Consider the following 23391-nt stretch of genomic DNA (forward strand, 5'->3'; position numbering starts at 1 on the left):
TTATACATTGCGTAACAAGTTTCAAGGGTATGCGGCGGTAAAGTTTTTGCTTGAGCATAAAAGTTGTTTACCGGGTTATAAGAAGGCGCAACATATTTTATTTCACCTAAGTGATTTGATATAACTAAATCTGCTAGTTAGAGATAAAAATCTGTACCAATCTACTTCAAATTTATATAAAGAGATATTATATACATGATTTTGAATATTTAATTATGTATGTTGAATCATCTTGTAATAATACGGATTTGGATAAAATATTTCATGTAGTTATTTAAATTTTAAAGTAATTTACTTACCGATAAAGGCACAAAATTTACATCAAACCTTTTTCAAATTAAGATAGTTTTGTAATATAAAATAGACTTTGGGTACGCCGCTATTTTATTCTCAAGCGAACTGTCAGTATAAGTAATTAGTTTCATATTTTGCCACAACCTGGGAAAGTTTTTTTATTTTTCTAGTCACAATATAAATAACACGATTCAGTTGACAGCTTCGTCTCCTTACAATGAATAAAGTCTTGTAAGAAGCTTGTTTCCGACAACATTGATACCCAAACTAATACGTAATTAATACTCGATAAATCCATAAAATGAAGACCATTCTTTACTACTAACGTTGATGCAAAATCAGCTGGCGCCCCAGTTCCATCTCATTAATGGTTAATTCATCGCTTCAAGATAAAACATTCTAGTCTGTAGGGAATCGATCTAGGAATAGTGCGAATTGAGCTAGCTTTTAGGTGTATGTTTTATTGGCGACTAGCTTTTGCTCGCGGCTTTACCAGCATTAAATTGTTTTCCGGGATAAAAGTGCCGCTTTATATTTTCGCGGAATAAAGTGGAGACTTTATTTTATGTTACAAATCCAGAAGAATATTTTACGTTTATTCAATAAGTAAATCTTATATTAAATATTATTTATAAAATCTTATCAGCTTCGTAGAATAGAATCTAGCTTCGTAGATAATTTTAATCAAATAGGTATTACATTAAGGCGACAATGTGGCGTTAAATGTATTTATTTCCAATCAAAATTTTACACATTTCAGAGTTAAGTAGACTTCTTAAATCTTTACATAAATACTAAAATTAATTTTTCATTTGATTCATCACAGCGAAGGCTTTGTACGTCCAGTTCATTACCTGAAACAAAAATGTGGGCAACATTATTCAAGTACTAATTAACTAAAGTAATACAAGTAATTACAAGCTACGTCCATGATGAATACTGTTTTAACCATCGACGCAAGTGTTTTAGTTTATATCAACTAATTTTATAGCATGTTCTCGGAAGTCGCTATACTGTACTATACTGTCTATCAACAAAATCATTATAAATTGTAGCCTATGTGTTATTCAGATGTATAACCAATGTTACTGTAAAGTTTCATCCAAATCTGTTCAGTAGTTTTTTCGTGAAAGAGGAACAAACATACATACACACATCCATCCTCTCAAACTTTCGCATTTATATTATTAGTAGGATTAACGTCGAGAGTACATAGTACTCGTAAGTGACGAGCTAAACAAAATGATTTTTTATTTATTTATTTTATTGGATCGCCAATGAGTAATACATTAATAACAATAGGAAACAAACTCTCAAATCATACTGTTATTGCAGTGTGTTATTTCAGTGCTATAATAGGGCGTATTTTCACTGATCATTATACCGCATGCGATATGTTCCCGAACACGGAATAACGACTTATTTAAATGGCAAATGCATGCACGCCCTTAGGTATGTGTAAATAAATATCTCCTGTATCCAACATTTGGGTCCCATCAACTAATGAAAATGATTTCCGCATGTAACTATGCGTAGCTAGACATTCTCCCTGATTGCGGAGTCTTACGACGAATGAAAATGGGCCTTATGATTGGTTAATTAGCGCAGCGGTTGGCTAATTAACGTCATGTAGTCCCTTGTGGCGTCTCCGCCAAGTTGTATTTCTGTGCGTGCCGACATCTGTAGTATGTTGTTTTTTTTTAAATGCGACATTGGCTTATTAGTATCGGTGTGTCCTGAGCACTACGACTTGTCCTTTAAAAGATGCTTAAAGAGTGCGGACCTCCTGATAGGCAACGATTTGACTATGCCTTTGACATTGCAAAGTCTATGGGCGGCGAATGCTGCTTACCATTAGGCGAACCGAAAGCTCGTTTCTTTTTTTAAATCACTATACCCTGTACAGGTGTTGTTGAATCAGTCTTACATTCCATGCAAATCGCCTATTAGTGTATGCAACATTACATTATTCAATTAAACTAAAAAAAAAGAATACAGGTGGCCTACTTAAGAAGGGTTCTTAATATTTATTTAGTGTTTAAGTTATATACGTTTATTATACGTCCTTTCTATCTATTTAAGCAAGTTCACATTATCGTCTCTAATGGCGTAAGCAGAGGCTTATTAGTACATTTACATTCCACCGACAATTTAAGCCGAGAGGAAAGCAAACACATTTTTTAAATCCCCTTCTGGTATCCGTATTCAGAATTTGAGCCCACAACCCAACGCTACTACTATACCAACGACGTGACATAGAATATCTTTTATAGTCTGGAAACATAGTTTAAAAATGTTCAAGAAATATTAAAAGACAAAATATATCTCGCTAAATGGACTTTTGTGGGGAACGTTGAGAGCGCAGTTTACGGACGGTGCATTATGCTGCAACTTAATTGACAAAGATTAAACTACCGGGCCAAGTCTGGTCCAACGGCTAATTTATTTCACCTCTGAGGCTATTAAAAAAACTGGTTGGTCCCATAAATAAGTAGTCTATTTATATTTACACAGAATGAGGCGGACGTAAAGCTATAGCATAAAGAGTAGAAACTCCATCCAACACCTTGAATTACAAAGTATTGTTTGGTATTCCACTGCGCTCGGTATCCTGACACATGAGATGTTAATTATATCCAGTAGTTACACTGGCTAGTAGTTAATTCGTCAACTGTCAAATAAAATTTACTTAAAACTTGTGAAACAGGCGTTAAACACAATCAACTCGACGATTCTAGTGAGCAAATAGTAAAACAGACGCAGATTAATGTGCTATTTTAGGTAACAAATAGTGTTGATTGTCAGTGTGTTAATTTGGTTGTTGTTTAAATTAACACTGAATGGAAACGGGACGCATTAATATAGATGGCCTCCGTTGGAAAATCCTATTACTATTAGGTATAAATGCGAAAGTTGATGAAGATATCTACTGGTGGTAGGCCTCTCATATGTCAGACTTCGCCTGGGTAGGTACCATCGCAATGTCTATTTCTGCCGCCAAGCAGCAGTGTGTAGTCACTGTTGTGTTCCGGTTTAAAGGACATTGTAGCCAGTGTAACTAGTAACTACTGGACATAATGAGACTTAACATCTCACGTCTCAGGATGGCGAGCGCAGTGGAATACCAAGCAATACTTTGTATTTCAAGGTATTGGATGGTGATCTACTGTTTATGGGCGGTCGTATCGCTTGCCATCAGGTGAAAGGCAAGCTTATCTCGTCATTCACAGTAATAAAAAAAGTTTTAGTTGACTGTATCCGGACTCCACTCCGCTTACCATAAGGTGGAGAAGGGACACTGCGGTACCGAATAAAAATAAGAAATATCTATAGTCTAGGTGTCTATATTTAGAAGTCGATATAAAACGCAGACATTTGGATGCATTGGAGATTGAGGTATAGAATAATATAATAGACCAATAATTATTTTGGAAAAGTGTTCCGGAGCCTTTTATGCATTCAGAGGACAGCACGTGAGTGGATCTTCGAGCAAAAAACTGTGTAGGTAATCGCTGTCATTGACATTATAGTATGATTATAATTTATTTCAAAATGCCAGTCAAATGAAACGATTACCTAGGTGGCGTAACTGTATTGCATGCGGTACGACGAGAGCTGTGAAATTTTGGGTTTGAATTCCAGGTCGGGCAGAGCTATATTACATATTTCTGTCCAGTTGATACTGAGTCTAAAATTTGTGCCTGATATGGCGATAGGCTTGCTCACTATCATATCATAAGACGGAATACAAGCGGAAAAAAAATTGTGTCTGCATGTTGTTTAAAAATAACCCTTCCTTACTAAGCGGTTATGTTTAATTGTACTCGTCTTAACATTAATTCCTGGTTTTATAAAATAATTAAAGTTTAAGGTTCACTTTAACTGCACAAAGGAAATGTGCTGTCAACGCGGATCGCGTTCCGAGAACAATTAACTTCTAGAATCTAGCAAACACGATTTGTCGATGTGATTCAAAGAATGGATCTATACAATTGTACTCTGACTTTAATATCCAACTAATATTACAAATTCTTTAGTAACGTTGGCTGTTACAATTTTGTAATGAAACCGCTGACCGATTTTAATGAAATTTTCTATCAAAATAAAATTAATAGTATATGGATTAATGTCGAAAAACGTATGCGTTATCTAAAAACATATATTATGATCTCTCTATAATACTCATTGATATATATAAGCGAGGTCAGAGTAAAATGGACGATTATAAAGTTTACGTTCACTTTCACGTGGGCACAGCCGCAGACCAAAGCTAGTAAGTTCATAAACTTATGCTCACGCGATACCGCTTTGTTTGTTCGAAGTTTGATGACAACTTGTATAAGTGTTTTCCAGTTGAGATGGTGTTTAATCCTTGGCATATATTAAATTTACTGTTCTAAGTACGTGTGCTCAAATATTTGCACTTGAGTCTAGGTTGAAACGGGATCCAGGGTATAGCCCTTTGTGAGAATTACTTGCCAGCCTGTTGGGGTAACTGCCATATTTAGCTTCGTGCAATCTAATGCAAACACATTGTTATAGTAGTGGTTTTGAAGTGAAAGCCATTGCTATAGTAAATAAAATTGTTGATTATTGCGTATGTTAAATCTACAACGATTTATGGTGATGGCAATAACAACAAAAATACAACGCATAATATATTTGGAAATGATCCCATGTTAGCGTACAGAAGTGATAAATGTGCTGTAAAATAACATTTTATTAAATTAAGTCCGGGGCTTTACGAGCGTATACCCATATCACAGGTCGCAACATGTTGGATTTAGCCTTCTGAAGGAAATTAAGTACACACTAACAAGCAACCTACATACTCATTTCGCGTAATAACTCTAAAAGTCCTGGCGAAACTCAACGATGCCGTTCTGAATCCGCAACGAATTTAATCCTATTTCGACCTTTTGTTTCCCGAGAACTCACTTTTAATCTGTCGACTTTGTTTCAAAGCGCTGCATGTAGTTTTATTTACGGCGTAAAATCTCGCCACGAATAACAATTAATCTGCAAAGTATGAATATCACTCTCGTTTCACGGTTATATTTAAACATTATATATTGCGACACAAAATTTTATGCAAGACGAAATACTATGAATCCCGATTAAGCTATCCGGTGCGCTGCGATTTAAAAACCTAATTTTGGAACAGTAGCGGTGTTGTTTGGAAAATTGTATTTATTTTCTGTAACATCTGCAAAGGTTCTGATGAATAGGGGACCGGACTCATTTTTGTTCTTTATTATTATCAAATATTTACGTCATATAAATTATAACACAGAAAGAATTATTTAAATCCGGTAAAAAATCAACAAGTTATAAGTCTTTTAATTTCGGTAGAAGGGGTAAGTAACAAGAAACAGAAAAGAGGCGCAATACCCACGTGTGACGTCATCGGGCATTGTGACGCGTGCGAAAGATAGAGATGAAGCGATATCCCTACTTCGCGCCCACTTCGGCACATAGTTATATTTGAAATATGAATTACTGGATCATTTTTTAACCAATTTTAATGCAGTTTTCGCAGGAGGGTTTCTTTATCGTATTATCAATCATTACATATAGAATAATGTACAAAATCGAACACAGGCCGGTCCCCTATTTGAAGAGTAACTGATACACTCATGTTGTTTATTTGTATTTTCTTAACAATTTGAACATGACTTCGTATACGTCTCAAGCTGTATTATATCTAACAAGTTTTAAACATAACATTTGATGGTAGTAGGATATATTTTATATCCGCTCGGATAGCGACCACCGTAAGTAGGTAGGTGTTAAAATCCGCCATAGTGGCCCACGTATGTATATTGCGTTCCGGGATCTACCTGTGTATATGCGGTTCCTACAGGCCGGCATAATTGTGTCGACTGCCGAGGGGTAATCACTCGTCGACATTCTATTGGACCCCATTCCACTTACCATTAGGTGCAGTATTGTCACTTTGTCGTATTCGTATTGAATATATATTCTTATATTATTTGCATTTAGTGGTACTAATTCAGATATCCATCTAGAATATTTATTTATTAGCTTTAACACTAACAAGAACTTTCATTGTTGTCTTGACTTTTTGCTGTTAACGTTGGCTAACAGGAAGCCATACTAAATGCAGCTTAACCGCACAGCATACGAGTTGCAACCACAACTAGGCTACGGGCCCTGTAATTGTACTAATACATTAATAGCAGTTTATGTAACAAGATAATACGCTGAGCAATTAACAACCAAATTGCACAATATGTTTTGTAATTACATGTATGGTGAAGTGAACAAAATATTTCCAAGGATATGCGTTTGCTAGATATAACATTTTACTATAATTCTTGATGTTTTTGATTTATAAAAAAAACACATTGGCTGCATCGACATATATATTATGTACTACGTACTAGATTTGGCGTTCCGAACATTCACTGTGTTTAACTGAATTGAACTGCAATCCATTTAAACTGACTTTAGTATGGTCAATATTGACAACTTGTGGTTCTGTACGGAGTGACGCTCATGATATAAGAACTCGAGTCTAAGTGTTAACCTAGATTCGAATAAAAAATATTACTCAAATAAGTAAAATTATTTGTTGTTCAAGTAAATAAATAAGATATTGATGGTGACGTTTTAGTTGCCATTTTTAGTTCAAATTTTAAACAAATAGTTTATATGGACGTTCGTGTCTATAGAATATACGTCAATGATTGGCTGTCTTTAAAACTTGGTAATGTTGCTATATACCTTTAATGAAATCAATAAAACATTTAATTATAAATCTGGAGGTAACAAAGATACTACTTTATTATCCATAATTTCTATGGTAATAACTACACGTATCACAGTTTCCCGAAACGTAACTTATAAAGCATGGTATTAAAACAAAATTTTCTAATTGGTCAAAGCACTTTTATTTTTTATAACCTTTGCAAGTTAATTCAAAACCAAATAAATTGCCTAATTAACTAGATCACGGATTTTTATGGTTTATTCGCAAGTGAAAGTTCAAACAAATAACATCCAAAATCTTTATTGCATAAAATCGGTTAAATATCCCGTCATAGAAACACGGGATTCATTAACTGTTCACAACAGTTTCATTACAGTGAGACGGAGGAAATAAACTTGTATGTTGAAATACGAGAATATTGTGCTCGAATATTAAGGATTTGGATAAAAATCTGCAAAAAGTTTTTAAAGTCAGACTAGTGAAGTAACTTTTTATGACTTTTCAGGCACGTAATTTTTGATACGTACGTACGCATGTAATATTCACGGATATTAAATCCGTGGTGTAACTACAAGATGCTATGACAAGCAAAATGCCTCAGGTCCTTAGTTTCAAAGGTCCTCAAAATTTTGTAAAATGGATTATTTTTTATGTCGGGCGTCGCGCTCGGGGGGCGGGGGGGCGGGGGGGGCGGGGGTGCTCGGGGTTGTACGAGGGGCCTCGCATGGCGCCTTGGTTTAGGTATTTTTAGGTCACCAGCATTTTTTTGCTTCCGTCCTAAAACTCACACCAATTAAACGCGCAACTGTAAACGCGCAACAAATTTGTTCATATTAGGACGGGTCCCATTCGATTTATTTGCCACGGACTTTTACGGCATACTCACGCTACTAGTTAAATTTATAGATATTTTGAAAAGCAATGAACAAGTGTACTATCGATATAATGTTAATTATTTGGATTCAGTGAAAATTTAATTTGGCGCCAGTTTGGAAAGTAGTTTCCACCAGAGAATAACTAGCAAGAAACTCAAGTGTCACTTTGTTCAAAATCAGTTCAAAGATATAATAAACCTACTTTAGTAGGTACAGTGTATAATATTAAAAAAAATAGTTATTATATTTATTTTAGAACAGTTCAATTATTTACTTGCAAAATAATCAAATTTCAATTCCCACACGTGTGAACCCGCTCAGGGTTCATAAAATAATTCTTACAATAGTTTACAAATAGGTAAGGACTAAGGTCATATGTATAGCTACACACATACAAACTACTCTTGACTACTAAATGTAAGCAAACAACAGTGCAAAAGGTAAAATGTTCCAAAAGGGAACCTGACACAACATGAACAACATGAACATGAGTACATAATAATGTATGTACTTATATGTATAAATGTAGTTTGCAAATTCTACTGATGATAATTAGATTGTAACATAAACTGTACATAAAGAGAAGGCGGCAGAAATCGGGTTATATGGACCCTTAGCCACTTAAAAACAACAACAAATATCTACAACATAGCTAATTTAGGCTTATAAATTACAGCACATAATTAGAAAAAAACCTTATACGAACTAAGACAAAACTTATAAAAAGATATAGTGTATGAAATGGAACGTAAAAACATTTCTGAGAATAAAATCGCTAAGTTTACCTTTGTGAATGTTTCCAGTGATACTGGCACGAGCATGGCTGCCGTTATAATTACTGGCTGCTGCGCCCTCGCTATGAATATAACTACGTTCCGTTTTAGTTCTTTTGGTAATTTCAGCCATGGACAAGATATTACTGCTGTTGGCACGTGCGCGCACTGAAATATTTAAGAAAGTATTACTTTATTATTGAGTTATGGATAATTTTGTGTATTTTTCACCTCACAAAATTTTATTTTTTATATATAATATCAGCCCTGTATTATATAAGTACTTGCCCACTGCTGAGCACGGGCCTCCTCTACTACTGAGAGGGATTAGGCCCTTAGTCCACCACGCTGCCCTAGTGCGGATTGGTAGACTTCACACACCTTCGAAATTCCTATAGAAAACTTCTCAGATGTGTAGGTTTCCTCACGATGTTTTCCTTCACCGTTAAAGCGAACGATAAATTCACAAAGAATACCCACATGATTTTTTAGAAAAGCCAGAGGTGTGTGCCCTTGGGATTTGAACCTGCGAACATTCGTCTCGGCAGTCCGTTCCACACCCAACTAGGCTATCGCCGCTTATTTTTTATACTGGTACTATATTAATTGTCTCTCTTTAAATCATTGGTGCCTGTGCAGATAGCGTACATTATACGCGCAATGAAGCGTGTTTACAGGGTGCACATGTTTTTATATAAAAGTATACAAAAATAATGAACTATGTCTTATTTATAGATTGAAGCGCGTTGTCAGCGCTTACGAAATACGCCATCTGTGAAGGCTCTGAGTTATTGTTAGGAACTAAAACGATTTTGATTAAAATAAAGAATTATTACTGACTACAGATATAGTTTTATAAATATTATCCCAACTACAAAGGACATTATAATACTACGGACCAACTGCTCTGAAGACCTAGGCAGTTGCCTCAGTGTGTGAAACACTCAGTGTTTTATAGCAAAAAATGTCTCAAATGCCTTCACAAGAATATTTTCATCTTAACAATATATTAATACTATTTACAGCGAATGTCATGTTATTTTACAGTGAGATTTAGGCCAAAAATGTCGGTTAACCAAAGGCCTGTATAAGTAAGGATACAAACATTCCCTGCTATTTCTGTTAAATACGTTAAGAATAAGTGATTTACGATGGGTTTCCTGTTATAACACGGTGTGCCGACGCTATCCTGGAGGGTGTTTAAACCTCAATACAACTTGTGATGGCACGGGTAATCCTCAAGTACAAATTAAATTATATTATTATTTTTATATAGATTTATTTAGTCTTATTCAGCATTCCTTTTTAAATATTTATAGGGGAAAGAAGCAAACAAGCTGGAGACCGCCTGGTGGTGAGGTATCATCAGAATCCATGAATTTCCAAAGTGAGGGAGAAAAGACCAGACTAGCCGGGGAAGTAATTAATTAACCATTTAAAAATGCAGTAAATTTCCTGTGTCAATTTTACTGTCATATTTTTATGGCTTTACTAATTTATAAATAATCACACCCTGTATAGCGGATGATTTTATTGTAACAAAAGGTTGCGTCGCAATACCAATTTCATTTTATCAGGATACAAACTAGAAGCTATCTTATTACTTTTACCTTAAATTTTAATTTCGAGCTTAATAATTGGTTTATTCTCATGAACGGTTGCAGTTTCACCAAAATCGTATTTTCCATTATATTTTTTTTTTATTTCCAAAACATCGCAGTATCGTTTTAATTTTCAAATGCACAAAATATAAACACATTAATAATATTATTATATTCCATACCAACGGAAAATCCGCTATGGTTACTTTGTTTACTTTGACGTCACTGATATCTAGCAATTTAATAATTGCATACAGGGTCCGATCCAGAAATATTTTTCGAGAAATTAAATCATATTTATATTATATTAATTTAAACCAGTGAGAGATCAAAAAATCATATAAGTTCACAAAAAATATATTTTAACGAGTTTTCGGCACTCTTGCCTCGCGTGCGTTATCATTTTAATAAAACCGTGGCAGCTTTTCATTTCCTGTATTAAAAAGTACGCTGTGTAACTTCGCCTTGTAATTTAAACTAAAGCAAGCAAAGGGAATGGTTCTGTAGGTAAAAGGCGGTTGGCATATTCATAACATTGAAACAGAATTACTTTTAGACGTACTAAGATGATACTAAGGAATCCAATTTACGATATTTTTTGTATCCTGGCATGGCAAAACTATACTGTGCAGTTTTTTTTTACTCAGTTTATTACATCGATGTACTATTGGGTCCCTTTACCCCCTGAAATAAATCTAAATCCATTATAATAAATAATATTCAAACAACGGATAAATTTACACTTAATTTGAGGAAGCTAATATTTCAAGCCGAGTTTGCTCATCGGTTTCGGATATTCACAATTTAAACATGATATTGGCATTGTTAATTTGATTGCTTACTCAACTGAACATGGATATTGTTTCACCGAAGATGCGTATTAATTGAGCTTACTTAATTGTTTTGCCGATTAATAGTGGAAGCCTTTTGGTGGATCGTAATTTTATATCGTCAAAAGAGAGACAAGTACTTCGTATAAGTGTCGATTATTCTAAGAAAAAAAATTTTTTTTGCACATGCAATAAGTACTCTAAAGCAAAATACCTTGACTGTAATAGTGTTCCCAAAATAGCAGTCAATAAAGAGCATACAGATGAATATTGATAGATATGCCAGCACCCAAGCCACTTCCGTAATATTCTTCAAAGGTGATTCGATCTGTGAAATTTGATTCGGTTTTAGATAATTCTTTGTCAATCATCGCTTGTATTAAGAGTCTAGCTACAACATTGACGCTTTAAGCGGCGTGGCGAGCGGCCTGCGGCAAGAACAAATGTCTAGGGAAATATGGGGCATGCCACGAGTCGACGCCCGAGCGGCAACGCGATATTTTACCAAGCGGCAAGCGGCAGCGGTGAGTGAGCAAGATAGATGTACGGGGAATAAGAAAGATGTCCGACATATAGGAAGGGAAACAGGGCGTCTTCTTACTGCCACTAGATACAAATTATTGATATAATATTCGACAGCCAGTGAAGTCTTAAATCCGCATAAGTGAGTGTGTTTGATGTTTGGTTTCAGTAGTTGAGGCCCGTGACCAATAGTAGTGGAGTAAAGGGTTGGTATATATTATAAGGATGCAGCTGATTATTTAATGATCTTTCATAGTTAAAACTATATTCTATGGAGTTAGTATTACTATATTAGTAAAATAATTTAATCATACATTGACAGTCAAGTGTCGCAGTAATCTTAGCGGTTTAAGTGACTTCTGTATTGGAGTGATGTGGGTTTATATGGTGCGATTTCTGCTCACGATTGATGTGGGTCGTAATCTTAAAGCAGCTGGTTGTTTCTTGGGGACCGATATGTGTAAATGTCCAATTATGTTCGTATTGTTCCAATTTGAAAACTTTTGATATAAGAAAAAAATACTTACTGAAAATATTTGTACTGATGTACTACAAATGATGCAGGCATTTAGAAATAGATTCGATGTCAATTGCCCTCCAAACGTTGATTGAAGCAATTTCAGGAATCTAGAAAATCTTTGCATTAGTTGATCTGAGGTTAGGTTAGCACCTTCGTAAAGTTATAGTGTCTGCCCAAATGTCCCATCTTGAAGACATACTTGGTCGACAAGTCTGATAAATCCTCTATGAAACCCTAAGCAAGCTACAAAAACCAAGCTCTAATGTTGCTTATCAATAGTAACACTGCCCAGTAATTTTCAAAGTGCTGGATGGACCTGCACTTTTTTTTATACTTTTTGGAGTTGTTTTATAAAGTGACCCTACTACACCAAATCGTAAGTGGAATAGGATCCAATAGAATTTTGACTGACGAGAGATGATTATCCCTCAGCCATCGATACAATTATGCCGGCCTGTTAGAACCGGATATACGCAGGCTGATATCGGAACGTGACACACTTACGTGGGCTACTATGGCGGGTATTAACATCTTGTGTACGGTGGTCGCTTTCCAAGCAGATATAAAATATTATATCCTATTACCAACAAAAGCAGCACTTCTTACCTTGAGGTTTAGAATTCAAATATAGTTTGAAGTATAAACGAATTAAAAGAATATTAAATCGCATATTACCAATAGAATAATACTTATGAACTACCGTTGTTTTATAAGGCAACCTACAAAGTTCAATAAAAGTATGAAGTAAAATATCGTTTTCTATAAAAATTAAATCAAAGTCACCTCATAATAGAGCAATGATGAAGGACGCATCCCCTGAATACCTCCTTAAAAGCTTCATTTTCATCGCACTGCCTTTCAGCCATAGTGGCTTTAATGAGTCCTTTCATATTTTCAAAGTTATAAATTAAAACGTCCAATTGGCTGCCTGCAAAGTAAATAAGTCTTCGGAGTAAGAGTATTATTACCTTTCATGGAGTGTTTCTTGGAGTCTATAATGAGAGGGATTTGCATTTAACATACAATTAATTCCGTAACGTAATGATGTTCTCGGTAAACGATTTAAAATGGAATGTGATACGGTCGAACTTTTGATATAACATGATAATAACACAGTTTTAACACGAAACTCTTATATAAAGTTACATATAAAATAATTTTGTAATAAATAGCAGCCTCAGGATAATTGTGTAAAAATCTCGAATTCAATTCCTTTTTTTTTGTTTATTCGTAGCTCGGAAACGTGACTGATTGCACCTGATGACTGATGGAACCAATTCCATCCAGATAAAGTATCGAATCGCAACAGCTGGTTATCTCATGCCATTCGACTCAATCATGCCGGTCTACTAAGGCGCTTCTTCACGCTACGGCGGAAGAACCCAAGATTATAGAAAGGGAGAATAGGCGCCCAGGCAAACTATTACAAAGCTTACTGGTACGATAAAGAAAAGAGTTGGCGAACCTATGGATTCGGGCCATGAGGCTTTAACCATTAAGCTGTAGCTTCACATACCAGTTCGCGTGGCTCTGCTGAGGAAAGGAGAATCGTTTAAAGTAAATGGTACCAGATTCGCCCATATTAAAGAACACCTTCTATAGTTACCGAAATGGTGTGATACACCTTTGCCTGCCCCCTGTAAAAAGGCGTAATGGTACGTACAAAACAGCTTTATCTCTCAAATTAATTACAGTGGGCATATTTTCTTATATTTATGAGCCGAGATAGCTACGTCGGATGGCCACTAATGACAAAAATCGTGAGACGTTTCGTGCGTAGAATATTAAACCGTCGTTTGTAATGCAGTGGGAGTAGGCAGGCCAATTCGAGTTCTATTGGCTGCCATAAAATTTCTACAATAATATTCGAATAGAATTGCTAAACTTCGCATTTTGCATTTTTAAAATACTATGTAGAATGGAAAATTTACTTGAAACATTTATAATGAAACCACTTATCAATCTTATATTAAATACTTCCTATCCTGAGCATGGGCCTCTTCAACTACTAAGGTTTTAGGCCTTAGTCCACCACGCTGACCTAATGCCGGTTGGCAGATTTTACATACCTTCGAAATTCTTATGAAGAATTCTCAGGTATTTTAGGTTTCCTCGCGATGTTTTGCCTTCACCGTTAATATGAACGATAATTGTATACAAAACACATCTAACTTGAAAAAGTCAGTCTTAGGTTTTAAATCTGTGAACAATGTTTAGCAGACCGTTCCATTCTCAGCTAGACTATCGTGAACCACGCACACTCGACACATTTACTTAAAAGTCTTTACATTAACGGTCTCACAATGCACAGCTCCAAGTTATGGCACTAGAGGCATGAAATTTCACACACGAGTTCTTTATGTTGCCTAGACTAAAACGATTTTTTGAAAATTAATTCTTTATGGAACATTCAGTGATGATTAAATTTGACTATAGTCAACTCTATGCTTTGAACTGTTGCAATCGGTCGGAGGTAAAAGCAGGTATTTACGTGAGAAACTTAATGCTACAGACTTGTAGAGGATAGTAAACTTACTGACGAAACACATAGTAGCCCAGGGTAGAGTTTGTACCGCGATATAGGTCACCACCATCGTAGGTTTGTAGATAATCTGTAATATACATTTAATACTCACAATAATATAGATAATTATTATAAACCATATAGATATAAATATGTATATTGTGCATGCATTGTAAGTGATATTATAATTTTGGATTATTAGGGCCTGTTTCACAATTTCGGAGTTAATGCTATTCGGAGTTAATAGCGGATCAAATACAAGCTCTAATCTATACTTACAAATTAATGGTAATAAAATGAGTACCGTCATCTACATTTGCTATTTATATGTCATAACAAATAAAATTTAGTTGAAACTTTTGAAACAGGTGTCTCTACTTTTACAACTAAACTTATATTAATATTTAATAACATAATGAAATATGTTTTGAATATCAATAAATGTTCCTTTTACAACACCAATTATCACAAACATATTCCTGGAAGGTGGTAGGGGTATAAGCTAGAGATGGAACTAGCGTTGTTTGAGGATTTTTTACATTCCATTATATGATCGGCGAATTTATATTTTCACAGGCCATTTATTATTGTATTATATTGTACTCTGCATATACTGCATGCAGGTGCTTATTGAAAAGAAAACAGTTTCCCGGTCGAATCTATGCCGACCCTATGCCGCGTCCTGTACGGCCTATTGATAAATCCGGCACTAATGAATGATACGAGATAGTTTTAACAAAATCCAACACAAATTCAGATCTGAAAACACTAGGCTATTCTCAATATTTTTTTTAAACCAAGATTAGCTATTCATCTCATTTTAAACATAAATGTAATATTTAATTCTCTCAGTAACGTACTATTCAAGACGGAATAACTGAAAAAGCTGGTAACATTTAAATTGACTTCAATTCATAGTTAACTTGCGAATAGTAACTTTACCTGATAAACGCAAATGTATTTAAAATACGGCGCCTCATTAACATCGAAGAATATAAGATCCATCTTTAAAGGCAAAGTTTCGAATTTGTGTAGTCCTGGTACGACTAATACATGAACTGGAAACCAAAGTGAATTTTATATTCAGTAAAAAATGTTATGTCTGCTAGCATCAATGGGAATGCGAATATTTTACAAGTTTTATATATTTAAATATTTTGGGTACCCTTATGGAAAAATTTTGACTAAAGTTTTCTTATTCAACGGACAACAATATTATACATATTTATATTATCATTGTAATGGTTCTAATTTGATCTAAAAGCAAATTCAATAGAAAAAAAACAAGCTGATTTACGCCAAGGTAAAAATAATATAAAATCAAATACCTGCAACATCACAACTGCAGCTAAACAAAAAAATCCAAAACAGATATCGGGAGATGTTCACGGCTTTTTCCAAAATGTCATTACGGTTTGTAAAACAAAATTCCTTGCTATTTAATTGATTCGTCAGTTCTCTAAATAATTCCCTGCGCAGGCATAAATCCAGAAGCCTGCAGGAGGCCAGCATTTCTGTGAGTACTAAATTCATTCTGCGGGGTGAAGAGTATATTAAATTTCAGTCACATTTCATGAATGAATTATACGAGAGGGTATCAGTTTGCCTTGTGTGCAATAAAATAATAAAGGATGTTCGGGGTTATGTTTGAATAAATTTAAAGTTCATCTTTTGATGCTTTATTACTGAACTGAATATGTAACTGGTTAAACATATAAAAGATATAAAAACAATCAAACACATCGTGTTTTTATTAACGAATGGGTAGGCAGAGGTGCAACTAGGGCATTAACTTTTCACCAAGCGTGTTCCGTCCCATGATGTGGATCTATCGCATATCATATATAAATTTCAGACTTCGGGCTGATATTAAGCGGAAAAAACCATATCACTTTGCTCGACCCGGGGTTCGAATCCGGGACCTCAGAGCAGTACACGAAAGAAATTACAGATATTATAATTAAATTAAAGAAATTACATATATTATTAATACGAATAGATAAAATCTCTAGGTTAATGTATGTTTTAATAACACAAGATAAATTATATTCGAGTACGATCTTTCGAAAGATATTTTAGAATTAATGTAATATGAAGGCATATTTTTGTAACATTATGTTTAAATTGAAATATTTTGTTATATTAGTAATACTGTACATTATTTTTATACAAAAACTTGACGTTCAAAGTGAAGAAAACCTGCCAAGCACATAAAGACTTGAAATTAATCTCGTCGGATTTAAGGATTCTAGCCTCTCATGTTACATTACAGTTAACGCGCGTGTAAACGTTACCTTACAAGGAGTAATAAAACAGCTTTATCGCAATTACACTTCATTCAGTCCGATGAACTCTCTATGATGAGTTTGTTCCAAATTCCCTTTTTGATAGCGCTAATAATTGCAGCCTAGAAATATGTAGGCCTGTAATTTTCTGATGACGTTCATATTCTGTGAATCAGTGACTTACAAAGGTGTCATTGACACTAGATTCAATGTTAGTACTTTTTTTAATCAGAAATATTTTATGTTCACGTAAAATAAATAATATGCGATAATTACATCAACTATTTTTATGTTCATGAGAAACAGAGTTTAAACGTTTCTTAATTCAGGGATATATTAAGACCTATTTCTTTTGTTATATAATTAATTTCAATGTTTTTATGCCAATTTACGCGGTATTCATCAATAAATACGGTTCATTGAATACACTTAATACAAATACGGAAACACAAAAGTGCCTTAAACTACAAGGAAAAGGACAACGTACTATAGAAATAAACCATTATTCGTAAATGTGATCTGAAATAAAAAAGGAATCATTTCTTTGTTAGCGTCACTTACATTCCGGCAATTTCCTGGATTTCCACCTTTCCTGACAGAACCAATCGTATTAAATACACGATTTGCCCTCCCGTGGGTATTATGAACATTATGATGCCAAGTATGGCCCTAGTAAGTACTCCCAACCAGAATTTCCAAGATTTCATAGGATATGGTATGTAAAACCAAAGTCCGAATAATTTCAACGACTTAATTTGTAAAGATATGTGTCGCGTGAAGTCGACTGAAGACATTTTGACGATGAAACTCAGTATGAAGTGTTTTATATACCATTTTTTAAACGCAGAAGTGATTTCTTTTCATATTGAGGGTTCCGTATTGTTTATGGTGTGAATGCTAAGATATATAAACACGTTTTAACTATTAAGTGTAAGAATATGTTCTAATAGTTATTATAATAAAATTTTAATCACTTCATAGGTATAGTTAATTTCATAAGCTGCAACTTTAACCAGAACACTTATTTTATCTTCATAAATGGTGGTTATTATTTTTATTTATTAATAATATTTGAAGTAAAATAGTATGTTTAGTTAACAATTAATGTACTGAATAACGCCTCACCTAGTTACCACCTAAACTAGAATATATAGATATGCCTTTAATATTTAATATTAGATATTTATTTAAGGGCATTGATGTAAATATATTTTGGCCTAGATTCGTCACATAATTACGAAACGATTGGTATTCGTCGAAAAGTCATAATATAGTTTTGATCGGTCTTAAAGATGAAACGACCTTCCAAAAGAAATCCAATTCAATTCCCAACATTTCACAGAAACTGTTTGAAGATTATCTTTCCATTCCTTAACTCGATACAAAGTGCTCCCAATGGTTACCCCTGTCTGAACAATTTAAATGATCTCATAATGATTTTGTAAAGTATTTTCATTATTTATCTAGATTACTCGTGGTGCTGCACATTTAATCTAGATGCACTCGTAATGTTCATATTAAAATTAATTAATATAACACAGTTCATATCACTATCAGTAAGTGTACACTTACCCCCTTATACATAGGCGTTTTTTATCGAAGGAAGGAGCATTGCTGTGATAACAAGTCTGTTTCTTTGTACTGACGGCATGGCAGCCTTCGCAGTGCGTAGACATAGGGCCGTTGTGATTGGCTAATATTGAGATACAACTTGAATCTAGTTGGCTGTCAGATAAACAAAGCTGAGAAAGAGACTTGTTATCACAGCAATGCTCCGTCCTTATATAAAAAAGTCTATGAATATGGGGGTTAGACAACTCTAATTTTTATATATAGGTACGCCTAAATTTTTTATGTATAGAGATGAAATGTAAGAATAAACTTAAATACTTGCAGTATACTATATCAATCAATCACCCTAACGCCGTCAACTGCTGCACGTAGGCCTTTGAAAGTAAGCGTCAAACATACAGGTCTTGTGCAGCCCGCATCACCACCACCTGCACCAGCACCTGCTGACTTTTTCAATTCGTTGGGCCTTCGTGCAGCTGGACGTCCTACAATACGTGCTTATTGCTTCATATTATGTAGAAGATAAAATCTACGTCGCCTCTAAATCAATACGAGAGTTGATAGTTATTTAAATGCAGAGATAATTCTTAAGCTCTTTCAATAATTGGAGGCACTGATAAATTCTCATATCATCCTTTTTTCAAATCATTCTTTATTGTTAACTAAGCTGCGTAATATTACGTTGCAAAATATTTTCAGTTTTCATTATCTCTTCAATTAAAACAACGTCATTTTAAAACAAAATCTATCTTTTATCATAAATCATATTATATTAAATTAAAGGCCCCTCACCAACGTATCTGATTCTATAAATATGAGAAAATAATACATTAAGTCGTAATAAATCTAATTTAACAGACTTAACCCTCGTAAAATATTTATCAAAACTTTTGACTCTAAAATTTTAAATATTAAAAACAAAGTATTGTTGCCTGCGACTCGGCTCGCATAATATTATAACAGATTTTTTTATTTATTAACACTAATTTTAAGTATAAGGTCTGATATTGATATGTATTTAGAACTACGAGTATAATCAAGTGAAGTAAATTTTTAGTTACTTAGTTATAAACTGTCCAATGAAACTAACGTTTAAATGTATGTTATGCTTAATTCTTAATTTAGATGCTATCGCAAGTTATTACAGCTATTTAAATCTTATTACTTACAATACGGCTTATATTAAACAAAAGTTACCACAAAGTTTTCTAAATTAAATAATTTAGGACAATTAAAATTCTAGACATTACTTCACTTGTTTACGTTATTTATTGCGAATGTTCGAAGGTACAATAACCTATGAATGCTTCGGTACATATTACAAAATAAAGTCTCCCGCCGCGTCTGTCTGTCTGAACGCGATTAACTTAAAGACTATTGAACGAATTTCCATGCAAATTGATAAGGGGCCGTTCAAGTATTACGTAAGGCATTTTTTTAAGATTTTTGACACGACACCCCATCTGTACGCCTCCACCCCCTCTCAAAAAGTTATGTATCTAAAATTACTTTTTTTCACAAAGTACCGGAAACGGAGTCCCCCCCGTGACCATGAAGGCTGCAAAGTCTTCGAAACGTCGGGGGAAAAATAAAATATTAAAACCGCGATAAAATTCGTAAAATATATTTAAAAGTACCGGAATAATAAATACCATTATTTTTGTTTTGAAATAAAACATCCAATGTTACATAACGCGTTGTACGAACCTCCTCTCCCGCGCCTGTAACGCATCGTAACGTTTTACAAGGCCCCTCGCCCTTCCAAATTACGTTACGTAATACTTGAACGGCCCCTAAGGAGTTAGTTTTAGACCTTGCGAAGGACATACGCCATCTTTTATTCCGGTAACACATATAACTGGATTTATCCCGGAAAACTTTCACGTAGAGAAGCCGCGAGCAAAACCTTGTAAACATTAATACGCTAGATAAGTAAATTCAATGTAATATAATCCAGAGTTCATCCACCGGGACTTATTGAGGTTTGTAGGATTAATATTATCTTAGTTGGTAAATTGATACCATTCAATAGGATATACGACCTAATTCGGAATATAGGTCCTTGAGGTAGTGTTGCTGAGCTTTAGAATACCGTTTTAAAGAAACGTTGTTAGAGATTGCTGTGCTATTTTTGAAAGGGTTGTTGTGTTTGGTAGCCTGGTAAGGTATATTATTTTGTATCCGCCCGCATAGCCAACATTGTACACAAGGTTTTAAAATGTGCTAAAGTGGCCCAGGTATGTGTGTCGCGTGCCTTGTTCAGCCTATGCATATCCGGTTCAAACAAACTACTATGCTTGTACGACGTACGTCGACGGGCGAGAATTAACGATCTCTCGTCAATCGAAATTTTATCTTCATCCTTGCAGTCACCTTGCCATGCCGGTATAACACAAATGTAATGAACAAAATATGAGTTGACAAGTAGGGCGCCACCACTTTCATAGGAAATTAGTGCTAGTATTGGTCAATTCTCTTTATTTTAAAGGTTTTTTTTTACATTTTTACATATATGTACATTTAAAAAAAACATACATATAAATTATATTATTATTATGTCTAGAACACGGCGCATTAATTCCTATGCTTTATATCGCCTATTTATCCATTATTCCTTTAGCATACTGTTCACTAGCAGGAGTGTTGATTGACTACAAAATAACCTCGGTAAAATGATGAAATGATCATGTACTATACAAAAAACTTTTCATAGGTCATCGTAAATCGTAGTAATCGGAGTAGTTTCACTTTTATAGTCCTACTTTAAAAACTTTAGCGACCCAAAGTACCTAATGTTAGTTTCAAAACTAATTTCAAATTGGCAGTAATAAATGTGGACAATCTTGAATAAGAAATACATTTTATGATCTGTGTAATTTGTTATTAACTAGTAAAACTAAGGAACTCTAAATCTAATAATTGTTCACAATCATTATGATTGAAAGTAATGAGCCAATTTCCTTATAATTAGTATTAATTGACGGGACCAGAAATTTTATAGATTATACTTAAATACTGGTATTAAATAAAAGCACAACTAAATTATAGACATTTAGGTCTATATCATTTGTGATACCAAGGACTTCCAACATAATATCATGTACATTTTATTTATTATCATGAATCCAGTAACGTAGACTCATTTGGATTAATAAACGATGGTATTATTTATGTTAGTAAGGCAACGCTGAAGCAATTGCTAATGTTTCCAGTACTAAACTCTTCATGGCGCAGCACAAATCATGCAGCAGTGGTACACATAAGCACATTTTTGTCTACATATTTTCAAATGTGGTCAAAATAGCAATGTATTAGAGTTTATTATTTTATATAGCTCGAATAACAAAGTTCTTACGCTTTGAGATCTGTAAGGATTAATAGCTTTACCGACTGCCTATAGCTTCTAGGTAGCTAGTGAAAGACTGGTAGGTTAGCTAGGTGAGGACCTTTACGGTCCTCACCAATGAGGATCGCAACACGTTCTTCCCTTTATCTTCATTAATGTTATATACCTTATTTTTATTTCTTCTTTCCTTCTAGCCCGAGCTGGCTTCTTTGTTTACTTTGCACTCTTTCATCTATTTTATAATATCCAATATGAAAAGTATAGTTATATAAGCAACTTAATTGGAGAAGTAAATAGTCTCATGTACGTTGATTTATTATAAGTGCAACTATTCGCCTTCGCCTACGTCATAAATAAAGCATTATTTTATTTATTTAATACGTTTAATATGTTTTATTTTTTTAATACGTGTAATGTCCATAGACAACTTTGGAATTTGTAATTCTATTTATCGCCGCAACAAGCACTCCATGGTTACTAAGTATGTATCAAAAGGTGTTTTATACTAGAGCATGACAGTCTTTATTCGAATAAAATTGTTAGATAATATTATAATTTAAATCGCGATATATCGATACACTTGGACTCTAGAACAATATCTTATAGTGTAATTTTTTTATGGGATTCATAAAACGAAATTTCTTTGCCTTTCAACAGTTATGTGAAGTTCACTCTCTAAGACGTAGTGGAGCTCATCAGATTAGAGGCTATTCAGGACACCTACGGTAGGAAGTAGTGTAATAACGCTTGCAGACGCCACGTGCTGTCTACAACAGTAAGAGGCCTATGAAGCCTCTGCAGTGAAGGAGGCATTTTGCATTTTTTTTATAATTGGACCGCGCAGTTAACACCGGAGGAAACTTGCGTACGGGATACTAGAATTCCCCAGTTTAGCGACTGCAGGGCCCTGGAGAAAAGGGAGGGGGTATCTAGGGAAGAGAAGTATGGAGGAAGGAAAAGGAATCTTAGAATAGGCGGAGGGTAGAAGGCCAGTAAATGTTCGCGAGCTCCATAGGCTTCAATGTGTAGTTACAAAAGGTATACACATTGCATTGTGTGTTTAGGGTCGTGGCAAATTTCCCCTCGTGCATTCGGTGTGAAGACCTAGCGCACAAGCATTGCATTAGGGGGCAGGCAATTTGGGTTAACAATAGAAGGTATAAAATCAATAAATTGCACTGTGGTCGAAATCCATTAATTTTAATGGACTTGGACCATAGTGCAAGTAGCATAAAAATAGTCTAAATCATTCGGACATAAGGTAACTTTTTACTTATCAAATATATTTTAGAATCAGTTCTGTAACTTCAAAAATAACTTCATAGAAATTCACAACCATTCATCGATATTACTATAGATTAGTATAGTAATATTTTATTTCATTATTCTAACAATTTCATTTCGAAATTTGAATTCCTATTCGGAACTAGTCGGACATTATTGTCAATATGCAATATTGTAATACAATTAAACCCATTTGTTACGTTATAAGTCCCAATAGGGTTTCATATTGAAC

At 34.4% G+C, this 23391-nt stretch overlaps 1 protein-coding gene across 1 annotated transcript; it reads right to left on the reverse strand.

Moving 5' to 3' along the window:
• Positions 1–1094: 1094 nt before the first annotated feature.
• On the reverse strand, positions 1095–22688 carry LOC115446485 (odorant receptor 33a-like). The gene is made up of 10 exons (XM_030173161.2): positions 22600–22688; positions 17519–17764; positions 16001–16206; positions 15615–15730; positions 14685–14760; positions 12932–13076; positions 12156–12255; positions 11321–11434; positions 8688–8843; positions 1095–1148 (listed from the first exon to the last, which is right to left on the reverse strand). The coding sequence occupies exons 1-10, from the start codon at positions 22686–22688 to the stop codon at positions 1095–1097; spliced, it is 1302 nt and encodes a 433-aa protein (XP_030029021.2).
• Positions 22689–23391: the final 703 nt, after the last annotated feature.

The sequence above is a fragment of the Manduca sexta genome, chromosome 8 (assembly GCF_014839805.1).
Source record: "Manduca sexta isolate Smith_Timp_Sample1 chromosome 8, JHU_Msex_v1.0, whole genome shotgun sequence".
NCBI lineage: Eukaryota > Metazoa > Arthropoda > Insecta > Lepidoptera > Sphingidae > Manduca > Manduca sexta.